This window comes from Labrus bergylta, chromosome 14 (assembly GCF_963930695.1).
Source record: "Labrus bergylta chromosome 14, fLabBer1.1, whole genome shotgun sequence".
Lineage (NCBI taxonomy): Eukaryota > Metazoa > Chordata > Actinopteri > Labriformes > Labridae > Labrus > Labrus bergylta.
This window is the reverse complement of record NC_089208.1, coordinates 22,341,501-22,355,409: the sequence shown is the minus strand read 5'-3', so window position 1 is coordinate 22,355,409 and position 13,909 is coordinate 22,341,501. Positions and strand designations below refer to the sequence as shown.

At 44.0% G+C, this 13,909-nt stretch overlaps 1 protein-coding gene across 1 annotated transcript; it reads left to right on the top strand.

Annotated features, from left to right (window-relative positions):
* The first annotated feature begins 1,083 nt into the window (after positions 1-1,083).
* Positions 1,084-13,411, top strand: gusb (glucuronidase, beta). Its single transcript, XM_020649977.3, has 12 exons — positions 1,084-1,342; positions 2,796-2,981; positions 3,069-3,250; positions 5,503-5,645; positions 5,746-5,933; positions 6,252-6,404; positions 6,884-7,062; positions 7,529-7,675; positions 8,856-8,940; positions 10,154-10,330; positions 10,999-11,134; positions 12,137-13,411. Exons 1-12 carry the CDS (start codon positions 1,127-1,129, stop codon positions 12,286-12,288), a joined length of 1,944 nt encoding a protein of 647 aa, XP_020505633.2. The 5' UTR covers positions 1,084-1,126; the 3' UTR covers positions 12,289-13,411.
* Positions 13,412-13,909: the final 498 nt, after the last annotated feature.

Here is a 13,909-nt window from a genome sequence, read left to right as displayed (position 1 = left end):
TTTTTGTACTTATTAGTCTTTGATTATTTTGTTTTTTTTATTGATATTTAACATTTTACTTTTTTTACATAGAGAGCTCAATTAACCAAGCAAACCTGGCAAATAAAGATTATGATTTTTTTCTAAAAAAAAAAAAGAAAACACACAATTTTTCATTCTCATTTTAATTTTTTGTTGTTTTTTATTATATTTCAACGACTTTCATAAACAAGAGTCTGGCTCCACCTTGTGACGTTTTTGAGTATTACATCACTAAGCGGGTTTAAGGTTTAAAATATAATGTAGAATAAAATATGGTATTGTTTTCCTTGTGTTAATTTGAGTCAAAAGTCATTTAACATAACAAATAGACCTATATTGAATAATAAAATAAATACATCTGAAATGTTCGTTTCACAGTTGATTTGGTCTTTTTTATTAGCGTCACATAATTAATTCGCTTCTTAATCGTATAATCCGAAAATAACTGAAAGAAGAACATTTGATTCAGAACAAAAAGCGAGATGAAAACGGAGAAGAACGCAAAGGTACAAATCGGTGAAGGAACTTCGTATCCCACAATCCATTGCGATTCCAATGAGAACCAAACAAACGATAGTTTAACCCGCTTCTTTCAAAACGAACGCGGACTTTTTATCTGCATTTATCATTATTGTAGAATTTATGTTGTTAATAATTCTGTTGTAATATATTATAGTTTGTGTTAGTTAGTGTGTCTAACTTCCCCGTCCGGCAGCCGAAGTTGGCGGGGTAGTAAACATCTCCATGGTAACAGTGGGCTCCACCAATCAGAGACGACGCTGTGGTACAACGAAATTGGTTAGTGTAGTTCTTTATCCAAGAGCGCGAATCTAGCGGGTTTTTACTTATAATGAGGTTGATTTCACACGAACTTGTGTTTTCTACAGGAGCATATACCATTGTTTCACACTCAGGTAACTCATGGTTACTCTACCTTTGATGGTTACGACATCATGGCTAATATTAAATCCGTTATGGAGAACATGAATGGGGTTTTTACTTCTGGAACTTAGCGATCACGTGACGACAGAAATTAGTCACGTGACTGAAGCTGCGTCATAACCCGCTGAGGGAACTTCCCAGTTTTGAGCGTTTTGAGTCCAGGATGGCCTTACCTGGGAGTCCCGGGCTGCTCCGGGTTTTGTGGCTGTTAGCGGTGTTTGGGGCGGTGTCCTCTCTGGACTCCGGCATGCTGTTCCCCCGGGAGTCCTCCTCCAGGGAGGTGAAGGAGCTGAGCGGGCTGTGGGGCTTCAGGGCGGACAAGTCACCGGACAGGAAGCAGGGCTTTGACGAGGCATGGTACAAACGACCACTGGCAGAGGTGAGCAGGAGACAAGCTAACTGCAGCCCTGATAACAACACCTCACTTCGTTTCTGTCATTCAGACGTGTTCAGAAAGTTCACTTTCATGGAGCACCTGAAGCCCCAAAAAGTAAAAACAAAAACTTCTTCATAGTCAGTTATCAATTACATTACGCACAATGTAATTATCTTGTGCACATAAGTTAGGTGATATCTTGAGGAAACATGAGAACCTTCTGATGCACATGTACAGACATCATCAAGACATCATCTAACTTTTGCGCACACACAATTATATTTTGATTTATTAAGTAAATATTAAGATTTTAATTTCTGCGCAAAACATAATATTTTGTGCGCACCGGATATTTTCTTTCACTTTTTGGGGCTTCAGGGGCTCTGCACATTTTTACTGCCAGCACAAAGTTCACATTATGCAATCAACTTTGAACTTTTAAGCAGCCAACGTTATTATATGTAATTTTACGTCAAAATCCCCTCAGAGTACATCCACTTAGCGTGCCACAGGAGGGGTTCAAAACCACAAATATGCAGAAACTTGCAGCAAAGAATGAACCAATATGTACCTTTTTATTATCGGTTTGATTGGCACACACTCAGGTGATTCTACAGAATGATAAAAACACTACAGTGCCAGTGTTTCCAAACTCTTACTTATCAAGTTTGACCCATTTTTGTAAAAGCTAAGTTTACTTAGTTATCTTTCATTGCTTTGCCTCACAGTGGACTTTAGTCGGGTCGTTTGTTTTTGTGGTGGCAGAAAAGTATTAAGGAACTCGCTCAGGAAAAAGAATACAGAGGAAATTAATTAAAATGAACATTACCTCCATCTTAATAACTGGACAGGCTGTTGAGGTGGTGAACCAGTTCAGATACTCGGGGACAATAATTGACAACACACTCACATTTGAAGCCAACACTGACGCCATATGTGTAAAAGGCACATCAGCATATGTATGTATGGAAAACTGAAGAGTTTTAATGTCGACCGTGTTAGGTAAAGGTTTTCTTCTCTCTACTCTGAAAAGTAGAGAGGTTGGAACAAATCTAGAGACTGTGCAGTAAAATAGGCGGCACTAGTTTGGATGAACTCGCCTTCTCATATGGAGCCAGAGCTACAAAAACCAAAAGCACAGGCGACCCTCTGTGACTGCACTCGGAAACGGGGCTTAAAGGGTCCCTTTTGAGTCTCCTCTACAACATCACGTGAACCCTCCACCCTTAATGTGTGTTTTTCAGTTTTTTCTTGTTTTACTCACTGCAGGCTGAACAGCAAATTGCCCCTCCAGATAATAAAGTTGACCATGATTAATTGTTGTTCTTCTTGAGGGTCCTGACCTCCAGGTGTGAATCCAGCTTTGGTTTTAGGAGCAAATATAAGTAAAAGTAACAAAGTCATCTTAAAATCCTTTTTTATTATCATGATCTCTCCCTCCCCCCCCCCACTTCAGTCCGGCCCAGTGATTGACATGCCAGTTCCTGCCAGCTACAACGACATCACTCAGGACCCGGCTCTCAGAGACTTCATTGGCTGGGTGTGGTATGAACGCGAAGTGGTGGTGCCGGCTCGCTGGATCGCCGACAAAGGAACGAGAATCGTCCTCCGAGTGGGAAGTGCTCACTATTACTCAGTCACGGTGAGTGTTGCATGTTTCTCGTAGATTTAAGAGATGGTGCTCACCCCTTTTAAAAAAAACCTCGTCATCGTCTTGGCCTTTTTTCAGTGGGTGAACGGGGTGAAAGTGACGGAGCACAAAGGTGGCCATCTTCCCTTCGAGGCTGAGATCGGCAGTTTGCTCCGCGCTGACCCGTTGACGCCGTGCAGGATCACCATCGCCGTCAACAACACTCTGACTCTGGACACACTTCCTCCAGGAACCATCCAGCACATGGACGACCACACCAAGTAACCCTCGCCCTTTTTCATTTCAGAATAAAACCCTGACTTTAGCTTGCATTACTCCTTTACCCCCCAAACTTTGACTCACTGGGAACAATGGCGGCTTGTTCAAGGTAGACCAGTAACAACACTCGATTATGACGCGTTTATGAGCATATCCGGGACGTGATTTATCGTTATGATGATGGAGGTCGACCCTGAGGAAAGACCAGCTGAGAACTTGTTTGGACTCAGTATTCCAGTTAAAGAAGACATGATGTCTTAGACATCCTTCAGTCTTTTTGAAGGTCTCATCTCTGAATCGCAAGCATTTTTACTTGGTCTTGTCTCGGTCTCAGACTGGGTGGACTCTGGATTTTAAATCAAGACCAGTCATGATCTCCACTGAAAGACTGTTTTTCCACGTCACCTGTGAGTGACACGCCCCCTGAACACAAGATGATGATTTTTACGGTCTTGGTCTTGTCTTGATCTCGGAGCTGGACTCGGGTATGTCTCTGGTCTCTGTTAGTCTGGTCTTGACTACAACACTAGACTGATGTCTTCCTCCTTTTGTAGCCAATTTGAACTGTACAGGTTTTTAGAAAACAAACTGTCGTGCGTTTTCTTTGTGGGAAAATGATTAAGAGGTGATTGTGGTGATACATGTTGCTGCTGTGACGATGCTTCACTTCAGCACCAGACGCTGTCTGCAGCGCCGCTCTGTTGCATGGCGAGAACATTTGTGTCGCTCACTGATCATCATGCGTTGTTGTTAAGAAAATAAAAGTCACAATGGAAATAGTGTTGTGGGCCAGTTGTCGACCCCTGACTCAAAAACAAATTAGCCACATAAATAAAAAAAGGGGGGGGGGGTGCATGGTACCGCAAAGATCACTTTTAAGACACCCTGGATCACCGCAGTGGGAATTCCCTCGCCCTGACAGCCTTTGACAGAGATTCTAAAAGTAAAATGTCGGTGCACGTCTCCCATCGCTGTCAGCTGTGTTCATGGTTACACTCCTGCTGCTTCAACAGATAACGATCAGCAGTGACTCTTAAAAGTGACATTACATCTTAGTATTGTAACTTCTCCTTTCTCTTCTCAAATCTAAAGTGACACTTTTAACTCCATTGGGCCTCCATTGAAGAGACGGACTGCGGAGTATGTGCAGATTGGGGGTTAGACATGTTTGATTTGCTGTTTGGTCACTGGGCTTAGGCGGCGTCTTTGCAGGTAGTCAGCAGCTGTCAGAAACCGCGGTAAGGCGTCTTAATGCTGCAGTATCCTGCTCTCTTTAAGAGCTTTAAGAGCGCCAAGTGGGGCGCTGGTGGTGCATTGATTAGTGCACACACCCCATGTATGGAGGCTGTAGTCCTCCAAGCGGGCGGCCCAGGTTCAAATCCAACCTGTGGCTCCTTTCCCGCATGTCATTCTGCTCTCTCTCTCTCCCTGATCCATGACAATAAATGCACAAAACACCCCAAAAAAAGAGTTAGCCAAATCAGGATAAGGCCTTATCTTGGTTTCTGAAATCAGGATGCACAAACACAAAACAGTCCACTTAAAAACCCGATCAAAACTGGGAAACTCAAGTCCACATATACACACCCAGCGTCTCCCCTCTGCAGCAACCTGTCACTGAAGCCGTTTTCACATATGCACTCCGGATAATATCTAGATATTTACAGGAGGACTGCTCTGGAGATTCTCACGACCTAGCCGTTCACATATGCTCTTCACAGCGGGGGACTATCCCTGTCAGAGGGGAGGGGGCCGCAGGGGGTTTTCCCGACGTAAGACGCGACATAAATAAACAACGCCAGAGTCCATTACACAGCGCTTTCTATCAATGCTGTGTGTAATCCAATGGAATGACAACATCCACAAAAGAGAAGAGAACAACATACTGACGAACAGAACAAAACATAATGCAGCCGTTTAATTACGTGCACGGAGATCGTAGTGGTCGCGTGCAGACACTTTAGCCGGTCACTGTATATAAACCTCATTCTCTTTCCATTGGCTTGAATTGAAATCTCTGGAGTATATGCTGCCGCATTCAGACATCAGCTCACTGGGATTTTCTGCGGAAAAAATACTAGGGGTCTGGCCGGAGAAACTCCAGGTAAAGACTGCACAAAAAATGTGTCTGTTTGCGTTCACACATAGCCTAAAGAACCTCCGGGTAGCCAAATCTCCGGAGTTTTTCAGTAGATTTCCGTATGTGTGAAAAGGGTTTAAGTGTTCAAATAACGAGTATGTGATCATTCGACAGGTATCCTGAAGGATTCTTTATCCAAAACATCTACTTTGATTTCTTCAACTATGCTGGGATCCACCGTGCTGTCCTGCTGTACACCACGCCTAAGGCATACGTGGACGACATCACCGTGGTGACGGACTTCTCCGATAACACCGGTGAATATAATCACACAGATAACTCACCTTCATAGCATCACCTGCACTGAAGCAGAAATCAGATAAATATGTCTATTGATTTTTCCTTGGTTCCTTACAGGTTTGGTGAAATACAAAGTGTCGGTGAAAGGCGCCGCCTCGGCCTCTCTGAAGGTCACGTTGACGGACAAAGATGGTCACTGTGTGGCCTCCTCCAGCGAGCCATCTGGCGTGCTCACAGTTGTCGATGTCAAGCTGTGGTGGCCGTACTTGATGCACGAGAATCCGGCTTACCTGTATTCTCTGGAGGTGAGAGGACATGTTTACCTTCACATCTAAATTAATGTTGGAGCTTTTCCATCTTTTTGTGGAGAATTAAGGACTGAAACTAAAATCTGATGTGTGATGCATCATGGTACATTGAGTCTCTGCTTGTGTCTACACTGTAGTTTGCAAAGTAAAGACACATGGAAGAAGAGTTAATCAGTCTTATCTGTCATTGCATAAATGTTTTTCTGCACCGCTGTGATGAGAACACACTGTAGGCGTCAACTTCCTGTGATTATAATTTCTGCAGAAAGTGATGCAACACAAAATGTTTCTGACATTTTCCGCTCTGATATCGAGGTTCGAGTTCTAGCTTCCAATAAGGGATCAACATCAGAAGACGTTTATGCTCTTCCAGTCGGCATACGCACGGTCAGCGTCACCAGCAGCCAGTTCCTCATCAACAACAAGCCCTTCTACTTCCACGGGGTCAATAAGCACGAGGACGCAGATGTGAGTATCACTAGAGGGCAGCATTTATCCTACAGAGCCAGAAGTCAATTCAAAGAGATTCACACAAAGACATTAGAAGCATCACGACAGAGAGAAAAAGAGACATTAAAAATAATATTTCAGAGTAAATATAACAAATAAAAATTCCAAAGAGAAAATCAAACATTCGTAAAAGACAAGCGCCAAAAACAGCTTTTGGATCTTTAGGATACATTATATTATTTCAAGATGATGAGACAGCGCTCTCCAATGTTTTGAATTTGGACTGCAGTACCCATTTTAACCACTAGGGGTCAGAGTTACTTATTGCACCTTTAATTATAATAACTGTAGAGTATTAAGTTTACAAAGTGAGTTCCAAAAAACTTTTTGTATACATTTATGGACTGTACATGCTGGAGCTCTTCAGACAGGATATTGGGGGGGAGACACAGTTGAATAATCCAATCCTTCCCTCCTGTGTTCACTTTGTGTTGTAGATCCGAGGGAAAGGCTTCGACTGGCCGCTGGTCGTCAAAGACTTCAATCTATTGAAGTGGTTGGGGGCCAACTCGTTCCGCACGAGCCACTACCCGTACGCCGAGGAGATCCTGCAGATGTGCGACCGTCACGGCATCGTAGTGATCGACGAGTGCCCGGGGGTGGGCATCAAAGACATGTGAGTGAGGTCGTTCCTTTCATCCTTTCATCCTCTGTGACCTTCAGGTGTGTTTGAGGTTCAGATGAGCAGACCTGCTCATGCTCCCCGTTTTGAGTGGGTTAGCGTCTGCATGTCATGGAGACTCTTAAAGTGGTCTTCACAGTTCTTGCATTGCTCAGATACTGACTCAGACTGAAGCTGCAGGTTGAATTCAACTTCATGACGCATCTTTGCACAGAAGGATTGCGGGTTGTGTTTGCAGCGCGTCTCGTTGGTGCGTGTTCTGAAGAGATCTCTTAACAGCCATTGTTTTTGTTTTTAAAGATATTGCATATCGTGATTCTTGCAATCAGTAAATGAAGCGGTTTGTAAAATCACCCTCTGCTGAGTCGTCTTTGTTCTTCTTACAGATTTGACAGATGTTTTAATGGATGACGTCAGTAAGCTGTCGTTTCATAATGTCTTTCCCCTCTCACCAACACAGACGCAGTTTTGGAAACGCCTCCCTCACCCATCACCTGTTCGTCATGGACGAGCTGGTACGGCGGGACAAGAACCATCCCTCTGTGGTCATGTGGTCAGTGGCCAATGAGCCGGCAGCTGAGATGCCTCCTGCTGAATACTACTTTAAGTAAGTGCTGGTCATTTTTTAACTCGCCAAGAACACATCCATGTGTATGGAGATATTAACGGTGCTGAACTTTGCACATGGATCTGCAAATGTTTCCAGTATTTTGTCAAATGTGACCAAATTACTCTCATTACTTCTGGCGTCCATGTTTGTTACATTTTTTCCAACCAGAGCACTCAAAGTCGTAATTACGACTGTACAACTGGGACGTACGATTTTTCCGAGGAGCACATGAAGGCAGCATTTTAAGAGTTGTTATTCCAACTTGAGCAGTCGATTTAAAAACTCACTTTATTCAGATGTGTCCGATAACACCTGAACCTAGCTTAGAGAGAGTTTTCAGCGCCTGGCGTCTTTTCCCAAGCGCTCCGCCTTTTTTTGTGCGGCTGCTCCGAGCGCTCAAGTTGAAAATCTTCAGAAAGATTTCTTTCAGAAAGGCGCTGTTAACATCTCCGGCGCTCTTTTCCAAATATATGCTATTCCTCGTATTTTTGCTGCCTACAGATCGTGTCTTGTCCCCACATCCTCCTCGCTGTCTGATCGGGAAATAAACAATCTCAAATATAAACCTGCAGTAAAAAGTAACGGAGCAGTGTCGGTCATACAGCTGCCGTTGTCAACAGACTGAAAAAGAGCGGACGTCGTGCAGCGCTTTTCTTCTTGGTGCTTCATGGAAGCCATCTTATGCAACATATCTTCATATGTCTGACTCTTGTTTGTCACTGATCATGCCTTCAGGTTCTGATTTTTAAAGTGTCTCTCATTTTTAGGTAGGCTACTTTTTTTTTTTTTTTTAATGACTTGATGGAAACCGTAAAGAACTGGACTCCCGGGGTTCATCTTCAACGCCAATAGTTCTTTAAAAGAGTCGTAAAAAAGCTTTGTTCCGTCTCCTCAGCGCCTCTTCACTGAGATCTGAGGACTGGAGTATGAGAAGTCGTCAAGCTGCCCTGAAAACAGAAACAGGGTCGACAAATACTAAACCTCCTGAACTTCTTTAAGACTAAAGCAGCGTGATGATGGGGGTGTGTGTGTGTGCAGGACGGCGTGCTCTCATAGTGCACACGGGCTTCACACTCAAACTGTCACAGACCGAATCATATAAGTGCTGCTGAAGCTTTCAGTGACATCGTTGTGATTGTACTTGATGTGTGTACTTTTTTTTTTTTTGTTGTCACAGGACGTTAATAAAACATACCAAAGCTCTGGACCCCACAAGGCCGGTCACTTATATCACCGACAGTAACTACGCCAGGGACAAGGGGGTGAGTTCTGACAGCACAGGCTTCAATCACTTTAAAGCAAAGTTTAAACCCACACAGCACTTTGTTTGTTTGGTTTCATAGGTTTGCCCCATATTTAAAGGAAGAATGTGTGACTTTTTGATCCAGTAGATTTCACCCTTGAGCTCCAGCATGAAACCAAAACAAACTGCTGTTTGGCCACGCCTCCTCCATACTGAAGCCTCCGCTCTCCTACAGAGACACACCTCCAATGCTCACAGGCACCATAATTAAGCACAAGAGGCGGAACAAATTGTCCTTGCCTCGAGCTGCAATTTCCTGTGTCCTGCATTGTTGTTAGCATGCTAACATTAGCGCTCTTAGCTCTTAGCTTCATTTGCACACAGAAGCAGAAGCAGAATCACTCCCATAATTCCCCGCCAGCCTCGATGTCATCTTTTGTTATTGTTTTGATTGAGAGCCCCCTGCTGGTGGAATTTACACACTGTACCTTTAAATTTATTTCATTAAATGTCGACCCCAGATTTGAATATTGACCACCTCTGTAACCAAGTCTGACACCCCTGATTTCAGATAATATATCCACTAGGCGCCTGTATAACCCCATGTTAAGTCTTTAGTCCGGCCCCCGATGAGGTTTCATTTGATGAATCCGGCCCACTAGCAAATAAAAGTTTGAGGCCCCTGGTATGTAGAGATCTTAAATATGGAGGAATGTTTGCAGAAAAGACGCAGTGACACATGCCTCATAGTTCTTGTAAGTTAACTCTATAAGATTCACTTACAGTCCTAACGTCCCCCATGAGGACTAAAGGAGTAAAGCTTAGACTGTTAAAGTGAGACGTTCGGTATCTGTTGGATTTCTGAAGCTTTGGTTGTTGACCCAATGTCACACAGTTGTTGACAAGCTGCAGAACAGTTCACATTCCTCTGCTGTTCAATAACATCTTCCATGGATCATGTAGAACGTAACACCGGGACGGTTGCGGACGTAACTGAGGAATAAAAATGTAAAAAAGTTATTTGTTCTTTTAGTAATAGCTGATCAGTGGTGGTCCTGAACGGTCTTGATTTAAAATCCAGAGTCCGCCCAGTCTGAGACTGAGACAAGACAGTGTAAAAAGCCTTTCGATTCAGAGACGAGACCGAGACCTTCAGAAAGTGGACAGGACTGATTTTGAACACTTAATTGAACTTCATTAAACAACATTATTTTTCTCTTCTCGTCCCTCAGGCACCCTTTGTGGATGTGATCTGTGTGAACAGTTACTTCTCCTGGTACCATGACCCAGGACACTTGGAGGTCATCCCCATCCAGCTCAGCACCCAGTTCGAGAGCTGGTATGGAAAGTACCAGAAACCCATCATCCAGAGCGAGTACGGAGCCGACGCCGTGCCCGGGCTCCACAATGTGAGGAATCACACACACACCAGAAAGCAAACAGTTATAACGAGGTTAAAAAAAAGCCTTCAGTTTCAATAATAAAAGAAAATGTAATGCGTCAAACTATTTAACGCTAATAAACTACACTGTGACGTCATGCGTCTCTGATCATAAAACCATCCACAGCAACACACACGTCTTCCCATCAGGCATGATTGTTCCCCGCTCCCCCCTCCCCCACTGCTCTGCGTTCACATTAGTAACATCGTTTGGTACCTGAGTACACCTGTGTATGTTCACAGTCTGATACAGCAGGGGGCAGTATGCACATAGTTGGTTTGCAAATCCGCCAAGAAGCACAAAGAAGAAGAAAAAATAACCATGGCAACCACTCGCAGGCTGAGTCCATCCTGCTAACTGTGGATGTTTTTGTTATGAAACAGGCCGTCCTGGGTAGTTAGACATGAGCCGTTTAGAATGACGTCATATAGCGGTCCACTTCCTTGTTTGAGCACGGATGCGTTCACATCTCCCGCAGACCATTTCAGTACGCATGAATCGTGCTTGAGACCACCTCTTCAAGCGGACTCGGGTATGGCACCAAACGAACCGGACTTTGGGGTCATGTATACTTGGATCCGGCCCTGGGTCCCTAGTGTGAAACCACCCTATAAATCTGTCTCCTCCCCCTGCAGGACCCGCCCATGATGTTTACAGAAGAGTACCAGAAGGCCGTCCTGCAGAGCTACCACCGCGTCTTCGACCAGAAGAGGAAACAGTACGTCATCGGGGAGCTCATCTGGAACTTTGCAGACTTCATGACCGCACAAGGTAACCGCAGCTTTTATACACCACACCCGTCCCGGTGTGACAACAGTTTATGAAGGTTAGGAAGACGCTGCAGACGCTGCAGCGTGCCATCAAGATGAGTCGTGTAGCTGTCGGTAGGTTCAACAAAAGTCTGTTTCATAAGGCAGGTTCATGGGGAAGTTATGCACTCTCTTACTAACTGGTGATGTGTCGGGACCAGAACATTGTAAGTTACTCTGCGTTAAAATACTTTAAATCGTGACTTTGAACATGCATCTTCTGTTTGTGTCATCAAGCTAATATTGCCATTATCTTTTGATATTAAGTAGATATGATTGGTGAGGTTAGATAGGGTCTGCAAGTCAGTGCCCCAATTGGGCCACCCCAGTCCAAAAAGTCTGGACACGGCCCCATTCCAAAGAGACCAGAATAACTTTTTTTTTTTTAAATGAAGATCACATATTCTCCTCCAATGTAAATAAGTCTCAGAGCTCCCCAAAACATGTCTGTGAAGTTTCTTGTTCTAAATCCACTCTGATCCTGTATTTGATCATGTCTATAAACCCCTCTATTTCAGCCCTGATCAGAACAGGCTGTTTCTGTGTCTGTACCTTTAAATGTAAATGAGATGTGTCTGACCACGCCCCCTCTCTGGAAGGGCTCGGGTGGCTCAGGCTTTCTCGCTCCATGTCCTATTGTTTACGGTGAGAAGGCAGACTCAGAGGGCAGAACAAACACCTGGCTGTGGGAGTGACACCCACCTAAGGGAGGGGCTACTGCCCTTTGTGATGTCATGAAGGGAAAATCTCCAAACGCCCTGTATGCCAACAACTGAGTATTTTGCGTTTTAAAAAAAAATGTTGCCGAGGTTTAGTGTGGACCTCAAACATCGTAACATGATAAATTATATTTAAATATGGATCAACATTGTAGATGTCCTTTACATTCTGAAATGTTTAAACTTGTGACATGATAAGAGGCTGAACATTTCAGAGGACTTGACGAGCCCTCTTGTGTCTGCAGGGATCACTCGTGTGGTGGGGAACAAGAAGGGTATCTTCAGCCGTCAGAGGCAGCCTAAGTCAGCGGCGTTCATCCTGAAGGAGAGATACTGGAGACTGGCCAACGAAACGGGAAAACTACCCGTTTGGACCAAGTACCCCTGCTCACTCTGACCCCCCACAGTGTGAGCACCCTGGATCAGGAGTCAGGACTGAAACTGTACACCTGATGAGAAAGACAGTTTTACTAAAGCGCACACAGACACAACACTTAAAGAAACGCTGTTCTGCAGCATGAACTAAAACAGTACAATGATCTGGGATTTTAATAACAGCCTGTCCTAACAGCACGCCACACCAGCGAGCATCAGCGAGAGTCTGTTATTTACTAGTGGGAGTGTTCTAACAGCCCGTGAGCGACGCTGCGCTCCTCTTTTCCTCTCCGTCGCTCACGTAGATGGGCAAAGAAGGAGGAGGCACCTACACTCTCTTTCCTCCCTCAGCTGAGCTCGCTAGCTTATTAGTTATTTGTACAAAGTGGAGATAACGGTGCATTAATAATATCCACATCATGATTAAAATGTTGACCTTTGACAACATCGGAGAAATCTTTATTCAGCCCACTGTGTAGTTTATTGACGAGCCTCCAAGTGTTGAAATTTGAGTCAGCAAATCGTCAATACAAAGCACCACACTTCAGTTTGCCCACCTTCAAAATAAAAGCACCAGATGTCAGACTGTTTGCAAGGGGGAACTGAAATTCCCAGAGCAGACAATGAAATATTTTATGTGGATAGCGAGCGTGCGAAAATCCGCGTGCTGTCAGGACACGCTGTTAGTCTGAGAGATTTTTAGCACGTGAAAAGTCGCCTCTGCTGCTTTCTTTCTTGTTGCAATTCACGTTTGATGGACAATAAATATATTTTTGATATCTGTTCCTAAAGAGACGCCTGAGTGAAGGTTTATAAAGTGATTTAGCGTCACAGGATGAACGTCGACATATTTGTGAGGTATTATGAGAGCTCCACCTCACCATCTCTTCAACTTCAAAATAAATGTTTTAAAGATTATTTTTGCAGTTTGATATCACGACCGAGGTGAACGCTTCTGTCACTTCTGTGCGTTTGTTGTTCTGTGTTTGAGCGTCTCTCAAGGATTAAAGAACGTAACAGCTTTCATCAGAATGTGAACAACGATGCTGAAAATAATCAAAGAATGTTTTTATTTTTATATTTGTGTAAATCTACGAACAAAACTCTCTTTACATGAATCAAGATATTAAAGACTGAACAAAGAACTCAATGTGCACACTGAGTGTTTCTTCAGTCCAAACTTTACTTGTTGATTTGTTTCACTCTTCTGGGACACAGAAGACTTCGTGCTGGAACTCAGGAACAGTGACTCTACTAACACAAAGGATCAATCAGTGAGATGTGTAGTGAGTGAAATGATAAAGTGACCTTACTATATGATCAGACATTAAGGAAACATGGTATGTTGAAGTGCTGGCTTCTCTGACAACAATGCAGCAGCCAGTATGTCCTCCTTCTAACTTTAGATTCTGCTCGGTCTGCACTCTCACTGCTCCAGGACTTATTCTGAGTCATGTTAGTCAGATACAGACACAACACTCCATGCTGTGTACCCGTGCTTGTACATGAACTGTACCGAAGAGCACCTCTTCAAAGCGTGCCAGGGCCAAGGAAGTGTACCGAGCTTGAGCACAGATCAGTGCGGTCACACTTGTCAAAGGAACTGGACTTTAGGGGTGACGTGTGCTTAAGCAAGGTACGGA

Bases quoted from the DNA above. Each gene is read 5' to 3' on its own strand.
- gusb (XM_020649977.3), top strand. From the start codon at position 1,127: ATGGCCTTACCTGGGAGTCCCGGGCTGCTCCGGGTTTTGTGGCTGTTA. The intron at 3,251-5,502 runs GTAACCCTCGCC...ATCATTCGACAG, and splicing joins CACATGGACGACCACACCAA to GTATCCTGAAGGATTCTTTA. The intron at 7,676-8,855 runs GTAAGTGCTGGT...TTGTTGTCACAG, and splicing joins CCTGCTGAATACTACTTTAA to GACGTTAATAAAACATACCA.